The sequence below is a fragment of the Passer domesticus genome, chromosome 4 (genome assembly GCF_036417665.1).
Source record: "Passer domesticus isolate bPasDom1 chromosome 4, bPasDom1.hap1, whole genome shotgun sequence".
NCBI classification, from domain to species: Eukaryota; Metazoa; Chordata; class Aves; order Passeriformes; family Passeridae; genus Passer; species Passer domesticus.
In genome coordinates, this window is record NC_087477.1 from 41094455 (window position 1) to 41120569 (window position 26115).

General features: G+C 35.9%; 1 protein-coding gene across 5 annotated transcripts in view; it reads right to left on the reverse strand.

Moving 5' to 3' along the window:
• Positions 1–26115, reverse strand: part of FBXW7 (F-box and WD repeat domain containing 7) — a 176634-nt gene that overhangs the window by 62821 nt on the left and 87698 nt on the right. Inside the window, exon 6 of one of the 5 annotated variants that reach the window (XM_064417380.1) lies at positions 3623–6266. The exons of 3 other annotated variants lie outside the window; for them this stretch is intronic. In XM_064417380.1, coding sequence (XP_064273450.1) covers positions 6234–6266 — 33 coding nt within the window. In that variant the 3' untranslated portion in view covers positions 3623–6233. Of the gene's footprint in view, positions 1–3622; positions 6267–16294; positions 16466–26115 lie in introns of those variants that run through there. One more of the 5 variants, XM_064417379.1, reaches the window with a different exon arrangement.

Consider the following 26115-nt stretch of genomic DNA (forward strand, 5'->3'; position numbering starts at 1 on the left):
TATTTCCAGAATATTTCTTTAATTTAAAAGAATTCTCATACTTTCTTACACGTAATGCACATATACACAACCGATAAAATAATCACGTTTTAAACATGATGTTCCACAAAAGATTGAAAAGATGACACAGAGGAAGATTTATCAACAGCACTACACTGCCCCTTCACGTCCACTACAGAAACAACACCACAAAAGCTGCATGATGTAAAAAAAAAAAATTAAAAAAACCTCTGAATATTAACATAGCAGTTATGTTAAACTACAGATTTCCTAAATTTTTCTGTAGGATAGCCTCTTGCTCCCCCAATAAAACATACATACAATGGAGGAAAAGCAGAATAAAATAAAACTCTTTCTTTAGTGGGAAAACCACCTGGTTTTCCCTTGATATATATCCTTAGACCTTCCCATTTTAAAAAGGTATAAATTTTCCACCTTGATTACACAGTGGATGAGAACTGATGAACAAAACCAATTCAGATAACATTTCTTTGGAAAGAAAAAAAATACTAAAATGGATATACTTAGCCATGACACAAAGTTTTATCTAAGAATGGAACAATAAAGCCTCTACCAGAATTAACTCTTAATGGCATGAGAAATTATTTATGAGTATCTAAGCTACCTCATACATCCTATAAATTCCCTCAACTTTTTAAATAATACAGTTTTTCCCCCAAGCATCCTGTTTCTTCTAATTTAAAATTCAATTGCTATTTTGCTTGTCATTTAATGCTAAATGTATGGTTCTGATAGATGTATGGGCTTTAATTTTTGGTAGCATTAACTAGAATGTCATTCAGGAACTTCTGATTGAATAAAAAGAGGTGTCCCATAACTCCATGAGGCAAATCTCTCAGTGTATCGTTACCACATGCATTCTGAAACCTCTCTCAAGACAAGACAAGAACTTGCCCTTCTTCCTACAGTATGACAATTTACCTTAAATGAAGTACAAGATGACAAGAACCTTACTCAACACCATTGAGATCCAAAATTATACTTTTCAATTTTAAAGAAAAAGGGTACACAATGAGACCACCAAACAAACCATTACATTTCAAAAGCAAATTCGCTTTTTTTTTTTTTTAAGAAGCAGAGTGGTAAAATTGGTAATAAAATAAAAAAAAAGCTCAAATTACTTTGTGTGCTACCCATGTTCATATGGTACGTCTGATCAGCATAGTCTTAAGTAGAAAAAGTGCCTTAGAAACTCTTTTGCTTACAAAATATCCTAAATGTACTCTGCCCATTACATTGGTATGGTAACTCTAAATAAATGATATATCAGAGTGCTTACTTCTAGGTGCCTTTTATTAAAGCCATGGGACATTTTAGACATGCTATAGTTCACAAGAACACCACGAATGTGTCTCTGGGTGAGGCTAAAAAACCCACCTAGCTTAACAGAGTCTGATCATAATTTAATTTTCTCATGGATTAAACCCATGTCAACCAGGCTATTCAAGCCACCTGCATAAAAGCACAAACTTTTCAAGGAGGAAGAGAAAAATTAAGTTGGGCTATCAACAGTTATGAAAAAGGATGCAAAGCATTTCTCTAAATTATGTGGTTTGTATATTTATGCGGAGAAACTTCAAACCTCAGTGCAATTTGCATGCTTCAAAAAATGGTAAAAGGATGCTTAAAGATGATTTCCTGTTTTTTGAACTTACAGCATCCCCATCAGATTTTACTACATTATTATTGCTGTATCTTTGTGTGTTTACACATATACCACATATTTAAGAATGCAGCTTTACAAGGACTTCTTTCACAGCTTCTTAACCAAGGTCAGGGTAGGGCACCTCCTTGCTAACAAACTGCTACAAGAAGTAGTTTCTAATAAAAAAAGAGATGATAAATAATGGCATGCTAGGTACAGCAAAAAGAAAAACATTTTCCCACTGCCATAAAGATAATATCCAAAGAATTCTCTAGTAACAATGGGAAAACAAAATTCAAGCTTTCTCTCCTGACTAAATGCAAGTAGAAACAAGGGGACTTAAAAAACAAGTTTGAAGTTGTTTCATCATAAATCCTGAAAAGTAGTTAGTACTGTCAGTGACAGTATCTGAGCCATTATGTATTTTATTTTCTCCTCTGGCTATGATTTTTTTACACAAGTGTCTCTCACCACACTATCTTTTCCTTAAAACACACTCTGAGCTATGAAGTAAAGCTGGATCTCAAGGGAACTACCATGATCTCTTCAGGGGTTTCTCCTCTATGAAAGAGGCTGTGACAAACAATTTCAGTATTGAGTTCATTGAAAGGTTAATTGAAAGGTTTTTTGATTAACAGGGGTTGTATTTCTATCCCACTAATGGCACCTAGAGGTCAGACCTCTATAAGTGCAAATAATCCAGCTTTGATTCTGCAAGCACAAAACAGGATTCAAAAAAGGCACTGTGGCATAGTTTGCAGGTCCAACCCTTGGTGTCAGGTTGTCTTTATAAGAAATGAATGTATTCTCAAGTCATGATATTCCTCAAGAATATATTCCTGTTGGAGAGACTTCACTGTATAATGCACAGTGTCACTTTTAAAATGGATGTAAAGTTCTTGTCAACTGGGACTATCAACCTGGGAGTACTAAAAAAATACTTCGATACCTTCTACCACTACAAAAATATTCTATTTTGCTGACATGCACATACAGAAACAGCCACATTTTTAGCAGCACAGCACTGGCTGCTTGGTACTATAGCAACTCATTTTCTATTCCACCTTTTGTCAGTCTCACTTTCTGTGTATCTCATGTTGTTTTTAGCCAATCAATGCCGCATCTACCACACAAGCCTGAGACAGGAGTGGCACTGCATGGCTTCCTCCACTCTGTGATAATTACAATAGTGTTAAACAACCTCTGAAATTTGAAGCATCTACTAGAGAAGCAGAAAATGTCATTTCCTTCAAGCAACCACTGTAAAGAAACTAAATCACTGCACTGAGACCACAGAAGTGCAGCTCAGGCTGCATCTGTAGAAGACAAATCTCTCCAATTATTCAGAGTAATCTATCAAATGCTCCTGACCACTTGCAATTTTACTTTCAGGTGAGAGTCACATTTAGAGATTTTTGTATTTTCATGAAAATAAACATGGCTGTAAATTGAACACAAATATTCTCATTCATAAATGAAAAAAGAAAACATTTTACACTTTAAATGTAGTGGCAATCTCTCATCTGCTTCTGTCTTGATGCTACACACATTCTGGACCAGGGGTAAGTGTGAGCACATGTCCAGTTGCTGAAACATTCTGTATTACCTCAGAGACCTCCAGCTTCTAACTTGCTGCAGTCAGACACGTGGCCAGCACTCAATGCATTTTTTCCATTTGAGTTTAACAGAAATAATCTACTCCTGCTTTCCAAGTCAAACAAGGAAAGACAGGGTTTCCTAGCAGCAGCTGTTTCCAAGTTTGGAGTCTATGACAGCAGCCACAAGGTAAAAGAAGCAGGTAAAATAAGGACATAAGGCAAGATTACCTCAGTTTCCAGACTTGTTTATGAAGCTACTCCTTACAAATATTTCTTGGTTCTTTTCTCCCGTCTAGTGTGTACAGAACAGAAAATGCATACAGAAGATAAGTTGGGAGAAATTTTTATTTCATTATTTTCAAGACATGAGGAACAAAAGGCTGAAAAAGGAAAATCAAGTTTCCTTATTTATAATACATTCTAAGACAATATGCAAGGCTCTTCCCATTTAATATTTTTCCTATTAAAAATGAGCTCTTGTTTATACCAAAAAAAAACCATAAAACTGATTACTTTAAAGTCAAAATATAAGATAATATAAATAGCAAGAAAAATAAGAAAAAAAACCAACTTATTTCTGCTGGATAATAGCAGCAAATGTATCAATTTGTCTATTTGTGAAAACCATTATTGAAGGCATACCTAAAAGAGGCCAGATAAGACCTTTGTGTTTGATATGGTTTTTGATATGTCTGTGACAGATACACCTGATCTAGGAACAGAGTCTCATGAAGTAGTACTGATGCTACTTATTGGCAAGAAGCTAGAAGGAAATCTTGAAACTCTCCCTGATGGAAGAGCACCTGTATCTGTGTATGTATTCTGAGGACTATTATTAAGTAGTATTAGATAAGGAGATGCTATGACTCCCCAGTTCTGAATGAAAGGAAAGAGGAAACAATTGTCTACCAGCTATAATATTGTGTGCTACAGAATGAAAATTATATATTATATTTTGCGTTTTTAAAATAGACCTTGAAGTTCACAAGCACTGTCAAAGGAATTCAAAAGTTCAGAAAGGTTTTTAGCATATTTCTTAGTAGCAACTGACATTCTTTTAGAAATACAAAGATGGATGCATATATTAGGTTTTTAATAGGGCAACATCTTTGTGATCCATGTCATTACATGCTTTGGAATGCCATATCCAATATCTGGCACACTGATCCTTCAAAGACAACATATGTTTTATGTCCTCTCTACTGGAATGCTCTCCTAGTTAGCTTAAAAAGGGGAAAAAAAATTAAAAAGGCAACAGTTTAGTCTCAAGACTCCAAATTAATTCCCTATATGTTCACACACTATCAAAACACAAACTGTTTCTCAAAACCCTGTACAGAAGTTAAAACTCCTAGTAAAGAGAGTTCAAAAGATGGACAAAAAAGCATGTGTGTCCCATGTTGCCTCACAGCAAGGAACTGTGCATGAAAATGCACACAAGTCTTGACTTCATGGTTCTGAAGGATACGCAAAAAAGAAGAAAACACTTTAAGATACAGGCAATCTGAAATTAAAATTGAAGTGGAAAATAGTTTAAACTACATTCAAAACTACCGCATAATGTACTTCTTTATTTTTCAATAATTGTCATACGTTCATCCTACTGAGGTTTAATTTGTGTCAATATAAGTACCTTTGTAAGAAGGATTCTTACCTTCTTCCAAATACATTCACATACAAATACTGTACATTATGCACACAGTTGTTATACTAGGTTAAAAAAAAAAAAAATGTTTTTGTGTTTATATCACAAAGATTAGTTACTTCAGAGAGGCGACAGTTCAATTTAAAAGTTTTTTGCTCACTAACATTGTTCATGCTTAAGTAGTGCAAATTTGAATTACAAATCTTAAAATCACCGAGAAAATACAAGGCCTTAGGGCCAATTACTAAATAACATGTTTCAATTTTTCTATCAACATACATACACAAAAGACAGAATATGCTGAGAGCAAAGAAACACAGATGTCTCTTGAAAGATTAGTTTTATTAGACTTGCAGCACCTATTATGGTTAGGTAACTGTATAACCTCAGGGGGGCATAAATTGTCTCCTGAAGCCCAAAGACTAAGCTGAAAAATTTCAGCAATTATGAATTCATGTGGTCCGTGTGTCCACTGCAAGGGGCTGCCAATGCTACTTGTTTCTATAAATTAGGTCCCACAAGTCAGTAAGACACTCCAGTGGTGCAAATTACGGGTTTTACTATTTTTACACTTCAATGACTAGCAAGAAGTTTTACTGCAGGTTTCCCTCTGCATTAGGAAGAAAGAAAGAGAAAAACTGGGGCAGGGGGCATGAAGGTTTGCACGCCCACCTCTCCTCATTGCCATGTTTTCAGGAATTAATTAATTCCCTGAGGATGTCTTGGATGTCTTGAAGCATTTACTTTCTCCACACACCAGAAAGAACAGGTCACGTCTGATGTGAGCTCTTCCTAAATCAAGAAAAGTAAGGGCTGGACCTGCTAAACATGGCCATAAACGGACAAATATGCAGTATTTATGGACATTTAAAACATTCACTTGTGTGCTCAAATTAAAATGGGCCAGTACTTCAGAACAGAAAACTATTTCCTCTTCACCCACTCAGAAGTTTGGATGCCTTCCCAGAAATCTCAAGACTGGCGCAGGGCTTAGTGCTGCGCCTGCAAGACAGCTGCATCTGGATACAACCCTTCCTGGGAATGCACAGGGCAAACCAAGGCAGACAGGTTGAGCAGATGTAATTAACGGAGGTGGTGCCAGAAAGCGATCCCTGTTAACCAGATGCTCCAAAGAAATTCCTCTCAGTAAGGCAGCACAAGAGGCAGGCCTTTTGGAAAGCTCCTTGAGCCGTGCCAACAGATCTCACGGACACCCACGATCACGGACATGGCTCAGAACCAAGCAGCTCAAGCTGCCTCCTCTTCTTCTTCTTGGGGGAATGGCTACAACTCCCTGAAGTTTTCTCCCATGATGACCAGCTCTTTACGCAACAAGAAAAGGGAAGTGGACAAGAAGCTAAAGGAAATTGACATACAGCAAATTAATCTGACAATTAAATGGAATAATTCCAACAATATTGTTATAAATATTCTCTAACTCATACAGGAGGGGCATGCTGTATCTTAAAAAAAAAAATCAAGAAACAAACCCCCAAAATGAATCTACTTATGCAATTTTAATCCATGTAATATTCATACTAATTAAGCACCGACCAAATTAGCTGCTGCTATTCTAACCCATTTTCTTTCTAAAGTGAAGAAGCACTGCTATGTATGTGCCCTTAATAAATCTGACTATTAATTGCAATTAGTGTCAAATTCTCACAGTGCAAAGTGACCTCAACACATAATGACATTTCAAACATGATGAGAAAACTAACCATTTCTATGAGAAGCAATTTTATACCATTAGATGAATCCCAGTCAGAAATAGCACGGAGACCATAGATCCTGCCATAGGTTAAAGGGACAATGCAGTCTTGATTCTATAATTTGTATTATTAGTTTTTTGTCTGTTACCTATTTCTTCCATCACTGTGAAATAAGTAGCAAGCATACATGTCTAATAAATCAAATGAACAAAAGCTTATTATTGTTTAAAACAAAAACATTCCTCCCAAAGGAGAAAGGTGTACAAGCATCTATTCTGAATGCTATTCAAGAGAACTAGTACCAACCATGAGAGTTTATCACTTGCCTGGAGATAATAAAGCAAGGGTAGGCAGTGGAAATTGATTGACATGTAGTATTTTAATAATGAATTTATTATACTTAAAGCTAAACATTTTGAAAATCAAGTGATAGATGTTGTAGGACTTGTAATTTTTTTTTTTTTTACAATGATGGCTTATCTGGTTCTTTTAGGATGTACAGCCAGTTACAGATAATTCTTTGTTTTCTTAATGATGGTGCATGGGCAGAAAGGACTTCCCATAACTGTTTGCAGGATAAGCAGAGAGGCAAAGAACAGGAACACTGTGGGTGTAAAGAGACAGGAAAGAAAACAGAGATGATCTATAAAAACTATTTGGACAGAATAGGCACTAGACAGTAGAGGACCTGTTCAACAGCTTGGTATGTAGACAGGATTTGGAGAAGGAAAGGCAAAAGAAGAGAAGACTGTGAGACCCTGAAGAAATTCATGGTAAGAATTCAGTTGGAAATTTCACTAACAACGTACCATAGGAGAAATGCAAGATGGAATGTAGCAATGCTGCAAATATGTTAAAATTGCAAACATTCTTGCCAGCTGCTGCTGTTATCATGAGAAGTAATCTTGTGTTAGGGTTTATTAATAGCAGCATGCTTTGGAAGAGACTGCCTTTTTTACTGACAGAACACTGCACCATGAGATTGTCTTAGAGGAACAAAATCTTAACTGTTTAAATGTAGTAGTGAGTACCTAAACACAGGATAAAAACTAATTTTCAATTTTCAAAAACTAAAATGCTGTTGGGAGAGTATCCTTAGAGAGAGATCAGTATGGTGTCACCCACAGGTTCCCAGCCTATGAACCAAGGAACAGCTCTCTGCTTGCAGCAGGTAACAACACACGATGCTTCTTTTCCTATCTCATCTTCTGTCTTTCATGTCTACAAACAGTAAACTCTCTGTGCAGGGACAATGTTGCATACCGCATATCAGACTTAATATTATAATACAAATAATAATGTTTGCAAATAAAACTATGCTTTTTAAACCCATGTCTCTATACATAAATGGGGGCATCTCAAGCAAATGAGGAAAGATCCCACATGATACCATCTAGGATCAGTATGCTACAACTGCTTACCATCACTGTACACTAGCTACATTATAAACTTAAAAATGCAATTTTAGAAATTCCACAGGAAGTTATGTATATTAAAAATCTTGTATCAAATTTCCTTGTGTTTACATATTACAGATTCCTAAAATAAGTTTTTTACTTACCTGCATCTTCTACAGACAACTTGTCTCTTTTTCACAATTTACAAATAAGATTCTATTTACTACCTTGCATCTGCAAAGCCATGCACCATATACAAACTTAATAAACTATCAGAGATAATGAACCATCTGAAACAGACAGGAGAGAAAGAAGCCTGTTTCACCAAATAAAACACCAAATTTTACTATCTTTGCTACATTATTATACTATTTCCTGGGGGGGGGGGGGAAGTTTTCTTAGCTAATAAAGAAGTTGAATACATTTACCAAGTCTTTGATACGACATAAACGAAGCTGGTTGAAGGAAGTCCTGCTAAACATAGATAATTCATAAGGGAATAACATACATAAAAGAATTTATTTACACTTCTAGCATCATTTATGTATTTTAACTTATTCTCCTTCTCACTTATCAATTAGTTTAGGGTTAACAGAATTTTGGTTGTCCTTCAATATATTAGAATATGATCTACAAAACAAATGAAAAACACCATACACAAATCTTACTTGTCTATTACTTCCAAGTGTTACAGCAGCAGCAGAATTATTAAAAACAGGTTTACTATATTGCCTTCTTGCACAGCATCAGTGTTTTCATATGACATATATAACAAGCACTTCTCTTTCACAAGCATAAACACTTGCAGTGTATCACAAATGCACTACAGTTTGTAACTATCATCTGATTTTTAAAGAAAAATCATTAACCTACTTCATAGACCATATCTTTCAGTGTTAAAATTATGCCCACATGAGGAGTAAGTACCTAGAAATGTTTTTCTGAAATGTGATCAGACCACACATGACCATACAAATGATATGCAACCATCTCAAACCTCTTACCAAGAAACTTTGCAACCAAACTGGTTACTCAAAACATATTTTAAGGAACAGAACAAATTAAAGGACAGGCTTCCTTGACTAAAAAAAATTAAATAAATAAAGGGAAAAGTCATGTCAATTCCAGTGCGCTTTTTTTTTGCCTTTTCAAAATATGAGTAACATTATAAAATACCTGAGCAGCATTTAGAAAGACACTGCTGCTGTTCCTATGCAAAAGAGTATTTTCAAACATGGTAAATAAGTTTTCCAGAAGAAGAGGCCCACTTGTAACAGAAGATGAATAGCAATGAGAAACTGCAGGGAGAAAGTAAAATTACCAGTCGAAAACTAGATGAAGGGAGAGTGAGATAGAGTAGACCAGAGCCACAGACAGAGTTTGAAAGATAAACTCAGGCCAAGCAGTGAGTCTAGGAATGAGATAGGATTGTTGCTCTGAGGAGTGGAGCTATTCAAACTGGCAAAATCATCATTCACTGAAAGAAAGGGTTCATCAGTAAGGAATGACAGCCAATTGGTTGTGGTAAGTGGCAGAGATCCAAAAGCAAGATGCTAACACTACAATCCTGCTTATAACTTGTCTGAGCATCATTCTAGTTCACTTTGACTTCCACTCAAAGTCTGGGGAACATCGGAACAAAAATTGCCAGTTAAAAGTTTATTTGCCCTCTTTGTGTTTCTGTACTAAGGATAGTCATGGCACAGCACAGCAATATTTTCATCACAAAGGAGTCTTCCCCCATACCTGAAAAAGATATGTTCAGGAAATTAAAGTGCCTTCATCTGCTGCAGACAAAAAGGACAAAAAGTGTTTACCTAGTGAGAGAAGGGACTGCAAAAAGAGAAAAGGGAGATTCATAGTTAAAGCAATTAGGTTTCAAAGCAATACATTAAGTATTTAATTACACATTTCATGAGTTCCCCTCTGGCATGATCAATCAGCAAAGAGGCAGCTGGGTCAGTTTATGGCATCATTGTTGTCTCCCATTCCCTCTTCTGCTGGATGCTATAACCTCCACAGTTTGAAACAACAAAACAGATGGACTTTAAGCAGGTAAAGACCTTTCACAAAGTCAACCCAGCATGTTTGAATAGCTCAAAGAGCATGACAATAAAGGCTTCTAAAGACATCTAAACAATTGGGCACAAGGGAGAAAAATCACCCAGGAAACCTTTCTTCTGACACCTCCTGAAGGGAAGGGACTGACTGCAGAATCATCATAACATGCTTTTAACATCTGCACTCCTGCAGTCTGTAACAGACAGCACTGCTCATTACAAGAGGAAATGGAAGTTTTAAATGCATCAAAACCACAAAGAAAAACATTTTAGCTAGTGTTAAATATAAATGAGTTTCCGATTGCTGCTTTTATCTTGGCCAGGAATAGGTAGAACAATTTAAATAACAATGTTTCTCAAAGAGCCAGTATGATGACAGAGGATCCCTGAATATTCTGAAAAAGCAGTCTTTGGGAGTGCTATGACATGTGTTGCAGTGCAGGTTTGAAAACAAACAAAAACAAACACCCAACCAAACAACAAAAACTCAAGTAAGTTGCCCAACTATTTTTGACCCACTACACCAGACTGGACTAGATATGCACAGGTTAGCTACCAATTTTATTTTTTCCGGGAGATACAGGGAACAGCTATTGGAACAGCAAGCTGAGTGCTTTCTCTTGCAAATGGCTCTCTTCAGCCTAGAGCTTCTCTAGCACCACAGAGAAGGGCAGGGCTAGAGAGAAGCCTATTTCTGCCTGTATCTTGTTCTACAAAGCCAGAAACACTGGCTACCTCTGACTGTATGCACAGTTTAAAAGACAGATTTCAGTAAGGCTTGGCAGAATTCTTATGAGCGTTGCCTGGGAGATCACAGGACACTTCAGCTGAGCCAGGCTGAATCACCCCACCTTGAGCTGACCAGAGAATTGAGGATCTGACACTTCTTTCCACTTCTGTGAAAGCTGTATTATTCCCTCTCAAGTACAGTACAGAGTAAGTTTGTTTGCAAACAAAATGAAAGACAGAATTGCAGAAAAATGGGTGTAGAAGATGATTTTTAGACTTTTGCTGTTCTGTCTCGATAAAATAAATAACATACTGCTTTTCCTTCAAGACTACCACTTCACACAGGAAAAGCATTTATTTCCCCTGTGAGAGTAGATGAAAGGCATGGGAAAAGCAAATTCAGAGTGGAGACATTTCATCTATGTAAAAAAGAAAAGAAAAAAAATAAGACAAAGTTCATTATCCAAGACTATTTATCTTCTGAAGGCATGACCCTCTAGGCAGACTTTGCCTTCCTCATTTTTGCAACTATTCAGTATTCCTTTCTTTCCACTCAAAACCATCTTCCTTTTCAGTTAGCTTCCTTCTACTGAACTTTTGAAGTACTTCTGTTTCATTACAAAGATTTTGCAAAACTGAAACACCAAAAAGAAAAAAACAAGAAAAAAAAGCCACTATAAATTATGAATTGAAGAATGAAAAGTAAACTATCTAGAAGATAGACTTTATTGTGAATATTTGGAAATCCAGTGGACACACCCCATTATGAAAAATAAACATAAGTCAAGAACAAACTTCCTTTCCTGATAGTATCCTGATAAGTATCAACTGATCAGTCCATGACAAATTTTCTAACAAAATAAAGAGAAATTGAAGAAAAGGCTTTGAAATAGCTTTGAAAGAAAGCTATTTCTGACAGCTATTCAAAGAGATATGTTAACACCAGAGGTCAAAATGCAAGTTCCCTGACACAAAGCCCAGAAACAAAAATTCTCTTGTAGAAGACACAAGCATTTGGGAGTGCTCGGATTTGTTCACTGACAGGTACTCTGAAGACTGCCTTTAGTTTTACGTTAAAAAACTGTACACATACACATATATATGTGCACACACATGCACATTTTCACAAATTTTTTTCTTTATGCTCTTCTGTCAGTCTCTTCCTACCAAATGGTGAGAAATTCTAAGGGAAATTACTTATTTTTTGTTTAAGGGGCAAAGAGATTAGTGTTTTTTTACATTATTCAGAACCTGTTCCAAAGTCATCTGCAGTACAGGGAAGTATAAATGGAAGGATATATAATTTCAGAAAAAGGAAAACAGTTTTTTCATCCATTAAGTAACTTCTTACTATCATCCATTAAATCAAGTTCTGTATTCAAGCAAGAAATATGATTTATTGTGGAAAAATTCAGGACTACATTTCCCTGAAAAGCTGAATAGACTGGCTACTTGGTTGAACTGCTGGCACCAACATTTACACAGATTTGACTCACAGTGAAAAGGGTGCTTTGGTTGTTTTAACACAGAAATTAAGGGGTAAAAAAACCAAATCCAAATAAGCGAAGCTGTTCATGCATAAGTCACCAGTATTTTAAATCCACTACTAGCACACCTGTCAGTCAGAGGAAGGAAAGGAACTCATTCCAAGTGCTCTACTGTAGTAACAAATGTGTAACCAACAGATGCTCTTTTATATGAAGAACACAGGCAGGTAAAAATAATGCTTCAATGCTCCATTTTGTGTTCACTTAACATAGAAATATGTCCTACAGACAGAAGCATTTAATTGACGAATTGCCAAAATTTGGTTGGATGTATTTTAAGGGTGCAACATACACACACATACAGGAAAACTATTCTCACAAAATCACAGAGTATAACAGAATCTTTGGTGTTTCTGAGATTACAGGCAGTGAAAATGGATACATTTATTACCTTGATTTTTCCAGCTTGGAATACCACAGGGTGCACACTGAAACCCCTGCTTTATAACAATTCACTGCTACTTTAACCACTTGAAATGAAGGAACGCTGCAAGTGAACAAGTCACTCTCACAAATTTTCCAGCTTATTAGCACTTGTTAAAAAGATACATTCAATGTGATTAAATTGTTATACAGCAAACTTAAAGAGGATATTTCAAGACAATTCAAGAAAAATTTCAGGGAAGAAAACCTTGGAAAACTAAAGAGGGAAGAAATCTATTTGTTAAACAGCTTTTCAAAGAGTTGAGAATTACAAGACTTCAGAAGGAAAAATACTTCTGATAATGGTTTGAGAGCATTACAAAGGAAAAATCACATACTTAATTAAGAGACCAATTTTTTGTCAACTGGAAGTATTTACCATGGCAAACAAAACGTGGCACTTGACTTTGGAACATGCGTGACATACGTGACTATGCTGTAAGTATGTTCAATGATCAGCTGCAGTTACATCGCACTGAAGAGCTAAATGATATCTGATACTCCAAGTGTGTAATACCAGCTAAAAGGTATTCATTGCTTCTCCTCTTCATACTGCAGAATCTACTGCAGTGCCTAAGAAAGATGCGTCAAAGGCTAAAGAGGACTACAGCTATGGCTGTGTTTGGTGATAGTGCATCAGTGTTTTCCTGGGCAGCTTTGTAAGAACACATAGGTTTACTGTGTAAGTACCGTACTTTTATAGCTGTGCACTGAAGTTATTCTCAAGTGCTCCACAAAGAATGCTAAGTAATACTATTTTTAACTGGATTCAGATTAGTGGTATTGCAGACAAGTGTTTTAACTACTTGAGCAAACTGACAAAATGCAAAAGGGCAAACTGCTAAGTCCTGTGACCATTTATAGTGCACTTCTTGACAGAAGCCCAGTATAACCAATGCAGAGGATGCAGAAGCCATGAACTGTCAGCTCTCATAACGGAAATATCTTTACTCTCAAAGATCGCAGAACACATTTTAAAGATGTTTTGTTAGGTCTAATGTACAATTAAGGAGGGGAAGAAATGAGTTCAAACAAGGAGAAGGTCAATATTAAAGTCAGGTCAATGTCTGAATGGCCCAATCATACACTCGTCCAAAAAAAGGGTGGCATTGATATATTACCAAGTCAATAACCTGGAAGAAAATAGTGGCTCATGTTCTAAAGCACATCAAACTAAGCTCTGAAAATGCAGTACTAAATAACTCAATGCATTACTTATTAAATGAAAAGTAGATTTTTTTTAAAAATAAAACTCAAAGTTGCATAAAGACTTAGTGTCAAAAACTCCTAATTTGCATAAAAATACTTTTTTGGTTGTTGTTTTTTAATAAAAGAATAAATCCAGAAAACAGAAGTATTGACTCTGTCATCTATTGATATGAAGAATTAGATTGGGTTTTACTATTGAATTTTTTCAACCTGCAGATCTTGTATGCAACGCCTGTGCGTTAGCATGGAAGGAACCCAATATGGTAATGGCTGGGAGTTACGTGCAGGCTTTGAGTGCTGCAAGGCATGGGACTAAAGGTGGAGCTCTCATATTTTCCACTATCAGCAGCCATCATACTGAGAATTATTAGTTTCAGTATACAAGATAAATTGATTGATGATAGCTTAGCCGGTCAAACATACATTTACAGCATTTCTAGATTTTCTCCTTAGTCCTAATGCTAAAAGAAAAGTAGATACTGAACACCTTTCTAAACCCTCCTGTAACTAAGACATTAAAGTGACTGATTGAGCAGGGTCTAGGACAGGACAAATGAGATAATTCTGGTCATTTTGGAACAGTGCAAAATATTGAGAAAACTGCTTTAGATTTTGGTTGGGTTGTTTTGGGTTTTTTTTTTTGTACCTGTGATAAGTTACTGTATGATCATATTTCTTATTACAGAAAATACATACATAAGACATCAGCATTCAAGTTCCAACAGTACACCATACTTACATAGCCACAAAAGGACTTGTGAAGTATATCTACTAAACTTATCTTCTACATGCTTCTATTATGCTTTTTCCAAGACAAAGGAACTAAAACTATCCAAACATATTCCAAATGCTTATTTTCAAACAAACACTTCCCAAATCATATAAAAAAATTTATAACACTCTATTAAAACACAGAACTTACTTTATCACTTTCAACATTACAAAATGTTCTTATTTCGTATTCAGCAAACACATATGCATAATATCTAATTTTAGAAAAAATACTTTTCTGAAATGCACATGATCCAATATTAAACAGTTGTGTGTATATATATATGTGTTCTAAATTTTGCATTGTTGCAGATTCACATTAGATTGCTGCCTTCAATGTATGCCATGTACCTTTTACAAATAAGAAACATTTTAAGATATTCCAAACAACATACTATGAAAAAAATCAAACCTTCCAGGGTGACCTTGTCAAATTTAAATTTTGCCTATGATTTAACTAAGTTTGCTAAAATGTACTAAGTTGACATTCAAAGAAAGCAAGCATATTTACAAAGGATGAGCTAGATTTTAAAACTTGCATCAGTAAACTGAAACAGTATTTATTCAGCAGCAAGAGAAAATGCATATAAATGTATTTTAAGAGACACTTAATTCATACAGTTCCTGAAGCTGTAGTATAAGACCCGTGATAGTTTGTCAGGCTAGGATTGTCTATATATAAACTATATCGCAACCTCCACATAGTAACATGCTATTTTTATTTTATGTAACAGTAAAAAATGTTATCTCCCTTACTGAGTTACAAAAGTATTAAAATCATATTTCAAGAATTCTTACTAAAAATGTTTAAATATTAATTAGTTTAACATTTCTAAATTCTCTAATATTCAACAAGTCGCATATGTCACTACAATTCAGAACTGAGTTCAATGAATTATACCCCAAATTATCTTCATGACCTACAAGACTGAATAACAGCAAAATACATTTATGGGTGCAACTATTTTGTACAGCATTTGTTTTCACCTACACGGTTTACAGCTATAAAAGAATCACTGACACGTTCCTTTAAATGAGTAATAGCTAAGACAACATGTACAGATTTTAATTAAATTAAAGCACAAGAATTGATGAAATAAATTACCAAAGAGCTCCTCTATGGCACCCTGAGTGAATAGACAATAACAGATGTAAGTACTTCCTCATAGAATGAATGCACCATGACAAAGCACTGAGCTCCAAGCCAAGTGATGAAAATCCAGGTTTTAAAGACTTTTACACTTACCCGCCTACGGCAGAAGGGCAAGCCCTGTGCAATGATGCTGATGCTAAATATCTTCATCACGGTTTGGTGTGGTAGAGGTTCTTTGGCACTTTTAAGATCAACAGGAACCAAGCCATGGTTGATGGCAGTTTTCCCAGGTTTGGACATTTTATCACTCTTACTTTGTCAAGTCTACTAACACTGCAAGAACATTGCTAAAAACTTTGCTTTCAAGTTGCACGATTTTTTTTATTTTTTTTTTTTAGGTTTCAGACTGGTGAATCAGCTCCCCACAGCCTGCTGCCTCTGCCTCTCAACCTTCTCCTGCCAAGTGTCCTGACCTGTCTGCTGCTCAGTGAAGTGCAAGCTATCCTAGTATAGACAGGAATTAAACCACCAAGGGGCAGGCAGACTGCTCCCGTCAGTCAAACAGCTGGTGGACCTCCCCTGCAATGTCAGAAGAGCCCTTCTCCAAAAAGGGATCTGCAGATTGAAAAAGAAGAAAATCATGACTGCCTGGAGTTTTAATAAGCACAGTCACTTATATCTGCACTTTAAAGGAAGAAGTTTCTTTCAATTTTTTTTGTTTTTAACAAGTTGCTATTATGCTTTCAGAAGGGGAATCCAAGGAGATTGCAACCTTCAGAGAGTAACAGTATTGGTGCAGGATCAATTTTATCACTCCCTGAGCAGATTTCTTCTGGACTGTCAATAAAATTAAATTAAAAACTGATCCGGACTTTGCTGTTCCTCAAACATGGTCTCTAAAAACATAATATATGGTCCAAAAGTTAAAAATGGAAATAAAAATGGATTTTTAAAAAATTGGGGGGAAAAAAAAGAGTGCCTCCTAAAAATTGGTACAAAACTAGCTCATAAATAAATACTTTTAATAAAAGTAGATGCTACATTGTGATTTTAATTCCTTCCTCCTGGCCTTCCTTACTTAAGTACAGGTACTCCAGTCGGCCCCTCTTTCTCTCTCCGTGCCACCCTAGAGGGAGCAGCATCTGGGTGGCTTTGGCTTTAAGGATGCAGTGGTACAGTAGTTTTCCCTCTTCTGGCCAGCTCATTTCCCATGAGTTTGGGTACCACTTTACTCAGGCCTATCCATCACACCAGTGGAAAGCAGGAGGGCTCTTCCTCCAAGAACATAGCATCTCTTGAAGGACGTGGGGAGAGCTCTGCCTGCCCTTAGCAACCAACCCAAGGCCCATTTTTCAAGAAAAACATTCTTACTTCACTGAACAAAGCTACAAGAAATGTATATTACTCAGATTTTCTACAATTACTTTACTTCCATTTTGAATAAATTCTTGATCAAATTAGCTTTCCTAAAATGCCTCCATATGTTCCCACAATCCCCTTCCGGTGCCTATACTTGAACATGTTTTTTAAAAACATATTCATATTTTGAAAACATTTTTGAGCAAAACTAAGTAGCAAGAAACAAAAGTGTGTGAAAATGTCTTATGAAACTGCTGATAAGAGATGCAGAAAATCATCAAGGCTCTTGTAGAACTGAGTCAGTACAGTCCAAAACACCGTGAATAAATGACCATTAAGAAATCTTACAAGTCTCTTTATGCACAAACCAGCAAAGATAATTAACTGTATAATTGTGTGAGGGCAAAAGAGAGAGTGCAGTAATGCTTTAATGCTTGGAGCACAACAGTGTAACTTGACAAAAGACAGCACTAAAATATGACTGTATTAGCATTTCCACTTAGCCCTTTGTTTCCCCTTCAAAAAGCCAAGCTGTAAGCATGTCCTATTTGCATATAGAGGGCCTCCCTGACCAAACATTTGCATGTGGAAAGTTTTTTAGGAAAAATAAAAATAAAATAAAATAAAAATTAAAAAACCTAACATTTCATTGACAGTATAAATACATTACAGTAATCACCTACTTATAACACAATATTTTTCCCAGAAAAACAAGACAATCCTTATTTCTTTACAGATGTTACATACAGAAAGGCTGTGACAGAATGCTGGGTAGCACAGTATTTTCTTGCACAGATGGCTGGGTTTTTTTCTTTTCTACCATCCCATTCATACGTTACTCGAAAGCACATTTAGACATAAATTTTCTTCTAAAAGACTCTTTACATTTCCTATTTCACACTTCCTGCTAAAACTCCAAGGAACAGTTTACCATTAATCTGTACACAGCAGTAATGACATTACTTTATAACTTCATTCTGAATTATTTCATATTTTATATAAATACTAGGCTTTCACTTGACTGGAATGCTTCAGAATCAGTGTATTCAAATCTTAGTTTTATTTGAATAAGAAAATTTCACTGAATTACTCCAAAGAGAGGAAAGAGTAGCCTTTTGTTTTTACTTTGAATAACTAAAGTGAAGAACAGAACCAAAAGCTCAAAAGAGATCAACCCACATACCCTATTGATGTATCATTCAGAAAGAAGCAACAGATCAGTTTTCCATTTCTGATGAACTAGTCACCATCTCAGTTGTTCCAATAAAATGTGAAGTCTAACAAAATGCAATGTATAATGTAATTATACAAACATCATTTGAGATCAGATCAGGATCAGATACAACATTCTGTACAAAGCAAGCCTTACTTTCTCCTTTAATAAAGAATCAATATTTCATTTAGTTGCATACAGAATTCTCTAGGTGCACAAAGAGAAACTGAACTAACTGCTGAAACTGCTGAACTAAATTCAGTTTTAAGATATTTTGTTGCACAATTGCTGAAAAGAATTTGACAGTGTGCCAGACCACCAACTGTTATTAGTTGATACTAGAGCCCAGCATCTTACTACTTTACAGGCTTACTCCACCCCCCTTTTTTTTTAAATATTAGCTCACAACATGAGTGCAAAACAGAAACATAACTTAGCCTTAGATTTGCATACAACTGGGGAGTAAACAAGACTCGAGTATTGCATTCTCCAAGCACTGCTCACCACACCAGTTCCAGTCACACGTTATTCTCACACCTCTGAAAAGACAAAACTCAGGATTGTCAACCCTTCTTTTGTTTTGAGATGAAGTCCCAATGGTACATTGTTTTTTCCCCAGGAACTTCTATGCTAGAGTAATTCCACAGGGACACACTTCTAGTTCAAAAAATAGGATAATCTTCATAATTAGTGTAGTCCCCTTTTAGTAGATAGAGCCAGGGCAAAATAAGGCACTTTTTTTGTCCAATGTGAAATTACAGAGCTAGATTTCATACTTAACCATAGCAATAAGAAAAAAAACTTTTGTTTTTACCTGTCTTCATTTTGCCTTGCTTTTCTATCACTATCCCCCAGAAAAAAATTTGCATTAGCAGATGAGATCTTGTTCCACTTTGACTTCCACTTATCATCATTCTAGTTTTTAGTCTTGTATTTGCTACACATTGCTGACTGTAAGTATCATTGTCTTACAGTAATGTTTAAAGGTCCCAGGCTAATGTTGGAAAGTTATAAGCTTTTAATAAGTGAAAGTCCTTAGCCAGAAAATAAAACACAGCCTTCAGTTAGGTTAAGAGAGAAGACAAAAATAGTGAAGGCTGACTATCTCAGAAGTGTCAAAAATACATTGCATATAGTAGATAACACTTATTTTTGTATGTGTACAATATATATATTATAACTGTAATTTTAATTTAAGCTTCAAATGTATAGCTTAAACAGCCACTGACACTTTTATCTTTAAAAGTGTATACTTTTACATTATATGGGATGAGAACATGTATAAACCTGGCAAATGTGAAATTATGAAAATTTGAGCTTTAATGCTTTGTTATACATTTTACTAACATTGTTTCTAAATATAGTTGGGCTGATTTCCAATGGTGCTATGAGTGCCTGCCTGTCCTTTTAATCAGAAGATCACATTTGAAATGAAATCACATAAAAGTGCCTGTAACACTAGTATTTTTAAACTCAAGGCTATCATGGACTTTCAGCTAACTGTAAACATAAGAATCCTGAAGACTCCTGTTTCTTTTTGGCCAGTCCAGTGAAGAGATGCCTGTAAAATGAAAGCATGTTCAAAGCAGCAGTAATATTTCTACCTTCCAGTCAGAGTAATTCAAAGTCAGCTTTTTTGGAGCTGTTTACCAGGAAGCAAGTGTTACAAAATTAACTAGTTTGTTCAGTATACTGAACTCAGGAAGGCCATAATTTTAAGACATGGATCCATGAAATTATCCCAGCACCAAAAAACAGTTCATGTAAACTTCCCAGAGTTTTCTTCTAGAGTTGTTTTGCATACTAACATTACTGGTAAAAAAACCTAAACAAAATCATGACATTTTAATACAGCGATGGAACAGTACAAGACCTAGAGAGACCTGAATGAAGTATCTGCAAGTATAGAAAAATTAAAATGCAGATAGCAGAACCCCAGACTGGTTCTCCACAATTCTTAACATCGGTGAACAGCTGCCCTCAAATGGATAAAGCAGAGAACTGCAACATTTCAGAAGTCACCTTCTCAAATTAATCATACTAACATAATAATCCTTTGAATATGTTTGATAATTTATTTCCTAAAAAGATCTGTAGTAAGCTCTGGATAGCTGTAGCATACAGAATGCACTATAATTTACATTATACATAAGCCTTATTATTCATTTGATATTCATGCTGGTCCCTGCTCAGGTCTGGAAAGACCAAGAACCACTTTGTCAGCAAAGCAAGGCAGCCTACACAACACTATTAGCAACATACCCAGCAACTGTGATCCCAAGTTTATTTATGTGAGGGATTTCTAATACCAATATACAAGCAGTTTTCAAATGACAGATCGTATATTAGCCTGCTTTGTGGAGATTAACAAATAAATTTTATAGATAAAAGGCACTGCTGAACAGAAGGTAACTGCAACTGTATTACTGGTGCTGGATAGGAAAAAAAAAAAAAACAAACCCTATTGCTCTAAAATGACTCTGATGTGTCCACGTTTACCCAATATAAAATTCTGCACAAATAAGAAAACATAATGAAGGAGATCAATGAGGAGGACAATTTTGATCTTTTGAGACCAAAATGCCCTAAAAAGTGTACACTTGGATAGTATGTAAAAGGGGCAAAAATTAGTAAAACATACAAACTGATGGCTTTCTCCATAGTCCATGAAAAAACCTCAAGTGTAGACCTGCCGTAACAGAAGCAACAGAAAAAACAGTCTGGTTCCAGGTTAGATTATTGTAAAAATTCAAATTGCACTTGAATTACACTATAGCTTCTCCACAGCCTTATGGTCCCAGGGTGTCAGGGGACCTACATGGGAGCATCCCTCTGAACAGTCCAGCCACAGCAAACCTTTATTTCAGGCTTATGTGTCACTATGAGTGTTGACTGATAAGTGGCTTCTGTGGTGTAAAGGAAGGAACAAATGTTGACTGAACCTGTATATACGTAATCACACAAAACCCAATTCCACAAGGATTCAAAGATGCCTAAACAGGTGAAGGTCACCTTGTAGACTTCCTCCTCTGCAATCTCTTCCTTTTCCTACCTACTTACCTTCTATTTAGCTTGCAAATTTGTGTAATCTTAATCTTTTTGCCAAATCATGTGAAAATTAGCCAAGAGATGCATAAGCTCTGGAAAGGATGACAGACAATGACACATAAAAGTCTCAAATGCACAAGCTTTGTTTTCTTTGGCAACAAAGCTTAAGAATACAGTGAAGAAGAATCCAGATTTTCTTAACTAGGATTAACTCAAATTATGATTCCTGGTCATAATTCTGGCTCTGAAATCATATCAGAGAATGGTCATTATCAACTGCTGTGTCTAATAAAAAAGAGCTACCTTACAATTTTTCCTGTGAAAGAGCAAGAAGGAGCTATGCTTTTGTAACTGCTGGTGGAAGATGGTACTACTTGTGTAACACTCCTATATTGAAAAAAAAAAAGAAATTTCAAAAAACAGAGATAAGGATGATGGTAAAGCTGCTGTCTGGCAAAAGACTTCACACTGCACAAGATAGCATTCCCCAAAGTCCACTAGTAGAAGCCAGGGAAGATGAAATATCAAGCATATCAGCAAAGGGGAGATCATCACATAAACATACCTACGACATATTTTTCATGCCTATGTGGATGCTCATAACTGTTTAAGCATCCTGGCATTTAAGTATGAGTGCACAGAGAAATAAAATGAGACTCAAATTTGACCTACTGGATTTAAATACTTATGTATGGTGAGCCCAGCAGCAAATCAGACTAACCAATAGCAAGGATTCACTACTCTCAGTTTCTAACTGGAAACACCAGTTCAAGCGAGTTTAATCAATGTCACTCTGTAACAAAATAAGATCTCTACTAGGTCAATGTGTTCAATCCCACAGCTGATCTTCTCTATAGCTGAAAGGAAACAAAAACATCCAGTGGAGACTCCAGAAGGGAAGACTAGCACTTCCCCCCTTCTATCTTTGGCCAGTTTTTCAATAAACTGGCAGTAAAATCTGTCAAGCATGTGAGCTCTGAAATAACTCCAGAAAGTAGGAAACCTGAAAATTCTCAATTTTTGTTGTTGCTAAGTCATTTTTCCACTAGATTAGCAACTGTAAAGAGCTCACAAAGCAGTCAGATGCATGAAGAGACAAACTGTTTCGTACTGGAGAGCAATCAAGATCTCCACCTTTGGGCAAGAACAAGCTGTTAGATCACTCCTCTTTATCCATGGATCCCTTAGCATGTGATACTGGTCCCAAAAAGATGACAGCTTCCCAGGCATCTCAACTAGAGCAGAATTCCATCTCAAAAGAAGGGGAGGGGAACTTGCAGGTACATGCAGCTACAGGCGTGGGATGTGCCCTCAGTCACGACAGTGCTACACAACAGAGCACATTTGCATTCACAGGAGGTAATTTTTTGTCAGGTCTCACGGAGAGCTTATGAAAACAACACAGACTGCCTAGTAAAATGTATATTGATGAGACTATATAGTATCAATACTAATGACATTGTCAAAACATTAAAAAATACTTAACCATGAGCATCTAAATAAAATAATGCCCACCTTACATAACCATTTTAAACTGGAGGCCTCTATTATCTGGCTTTACTCTACAAGTCCCCTAATTTTATGACTGTATTTACCATACTATGGTGTCTTGTTTTTACTGTCAGTTTTTATTAAACTATCTTTAAAGCATGTGTCTTCATTTCTCCAGTGAGTATTTCAGAAAACATTTCAGGTATGCAACAGAAATCCAGCTGCATCATCTTGCATTTTATAAATATTCCAGAAATGTCTGTCCAGTTCTCATTGGCTATAACATGATTTGTTGGATAAGCAAGTTTAACTCTTTAATCTAGTCAGTGTTGCAACAGCTGTTAAAAAGAATTTCTACAGCTGCTCTGCAGGAATTTATTTGCTGACCACTTTTTTATGCTGGTTTTGCACCTTTAAATAAAGCTGAGACAAGAATTAAGAACTGCAACAGGTAGAGAAGTCATGCAATATTTAACACTGGATTAAAATGCAAGTCAAATTCCCAGCTGAGGATAAACTGGGGGAAGGGAAAGCAGGTGGTTTTTTACTAAGGAGGCTGCTTTTATGAAAAGGGAAGATAGGAAACTGAAAAATTATTTTCCATACTGCAAAATTCAGTTTTTCTTATCAGTATATCACCCTTCCATGTAAAATACAACACTTGAAATGAGAAATTGTCTACTTATATACCTACACACACACAAAAATGCACAGAGCTGTACCAAAATACTTAAAACATGTTTATCAGTTTCTGAATAGTGCACAAAAAGCACTGACAAAAATGAGGTTTGGACTTAGACCTTTCTTTCTGTATATTAAATGAGAACAAGAAAAATCGCCAAAAATATCAAAAAAAGACATTAAAAATATTTCTGCCACCTCACACACTTAAACAATTTTTTTTTCTTATGTAGCAGAATTCTGTCCCAACACTGTTTATTCAGCATTAAAAAAAAATCCCGACAATGCTCTATGGATTAGCTACACTGATGACTGCCAAAACAAAAGGCTGAACACTACAAAGTATTATAGTTTGTATGCTTGGAACAAAATGGTTTTCAAGGCCTCTTTGGATACGAGACTATTTTTCTTACCAGCACTGTAAAATACACATAAATACACATAAATCTAACAATGCAACAACTGATTGTTACAATGGCATTCATTTGATAGCACCAAATTAAGCTACATAATCCTTTTCAGCTGGTAACTGCATACTGCAAAGTGGTGTGAGGCTATTTATAAAGCTCAAGATATGTGAAGTAAAGAATGCTTAGAGCACAGAAAAAAGCAGGTAGTACGCAGAAGGGCTGGCATTCCTGATTGGTATGGCTGGCCAAATCCAGCTCTGAGCTTACTGGCATTCTGATACTAAACCCTGCCAAGAAAGACATGAAGTGCACCAGCACCAAATTCTGATTGGCACAGTGTGGGAAGAGTCAGAGTCTGAGAAGAGCCTGTCCTCCAAAACAGATACACGGGAATACCTGCACACACAGGGTGCAGCACATTCCTCTAAGGCATGCAATACTATTGGTTTACACCAAAGCCAAAAACTGTGCAGTAGGGTAAGTGCCTCGCAGTACCAACAGAAAGTGTCCTTCCTGTGGATGAAGTCCAGCTTAAAAGTCAAGGGACAACATTATTACATTTGGCAAGAATAACTGATCCATATCGAATGATTTCTTCCATTTAGCTGTGTCACTTCTACTTTCTTTATTTTTACATATTCATTTTAATTAAATCAATTATTTTCTCCATGTTTTAGAAAATCTGACCAAGGTATCACAATTGAAGGAATTATAACATTGACAAAAAGAGAGTTTATTATCTGTTGCCTTTATTTTTTTTTTTAAGTACTGAATATCTTTGGGCCAATAATGATCATGGTAGCTGCCATCCTTAAGGGACACTCCGTAAGTTAAATGAGAAGAACAAAGGGTCTCCTGCCCACTTTGAAACATTGACTGGGCAAGAACGAGATTTGCACTTACAGGAAATGTTGCTAATACTTTACTTGAAAGTAGTGATGACTTCTGATGATGAATTAGGTGGAATTTATCCCTGCTGGCAATCCGTGGTGGTGATAAGTACATTTTCCACTTCACAGAGGGGCCAGAGATTGAACAAATGTATTAAAATTTTATAAGCATTAACTGAGTAATATGTCATGACACAGCTGAAAAGTATAGCCAGTGTCATCCAAGACTGAATTACACTGAGTATTACTAAATTCACAATTCACTCCTTTCACATTATGCAATATATGGCCAGGGTGTAAAGTCAGTAGAAAACATCACCTTTTAATAAGAACAAAGATTTTTAAAAGCCAGGTTTTACAAATAAATAGATATTTTGGACCAACTTGATTTGGAATAGAAATCTCTGCACTTCTTTAGTAATTGTGTCCTTCTCAGATCCTCTCTCTCTCTTCCCAATTCTTGTTACAAACTAAAGAAACAAAATTTAAAATTAGCAAGAAGAGTCAAAGGAAGACAGAAGATGACCAACAGCAATGCTTTCCACTTGTATTTCACTGATTATTATCACGATACCTATCTATCCCACTAAAACTAATTATTTCCTCCTTTAAAATCTCAATGCCACTTAACTATATGTAATAGTACATCAAAAGTTGTACCATACAGAGTCAAGGCACATGAAGATTCTTAACACAAACTCATTTTATAATAATTTGGTGAATTTCTGAACTTGTTTGGCCAGAAGAGAATGGGCAGAAATCTCCCAGATTTTGCATGAAATTTAGACAGCATGTTCATTAACCACACTATGGGAAATAAGGGGGAAGATACTTGTGACAAAACAACCCATTTATAGAAACATCTGTTCTAGGTTTTACAGGAATTTTTATAACAGAAATTTCACCAATAAACTAAACTGTAAAACATTCACATAAACAAAACATAACAGCTCATCAATAAGCCTACACAAAACGCAGGGTATCATTACTGCACAAGCACAGCTGCATGCACAGATCAGACACCAGGCACTAGCAAAGAAGAACAGTTCATGTGTCAAAAATCATCCCTCGTGGATGGACATTAGATGCAGTCTATTGAAACATTTGCTGAGACAGCTTGGAAATTTTATTTTTTAAGCATTCTGCCTGTTCAGAAATCATTAAACTAGCAGA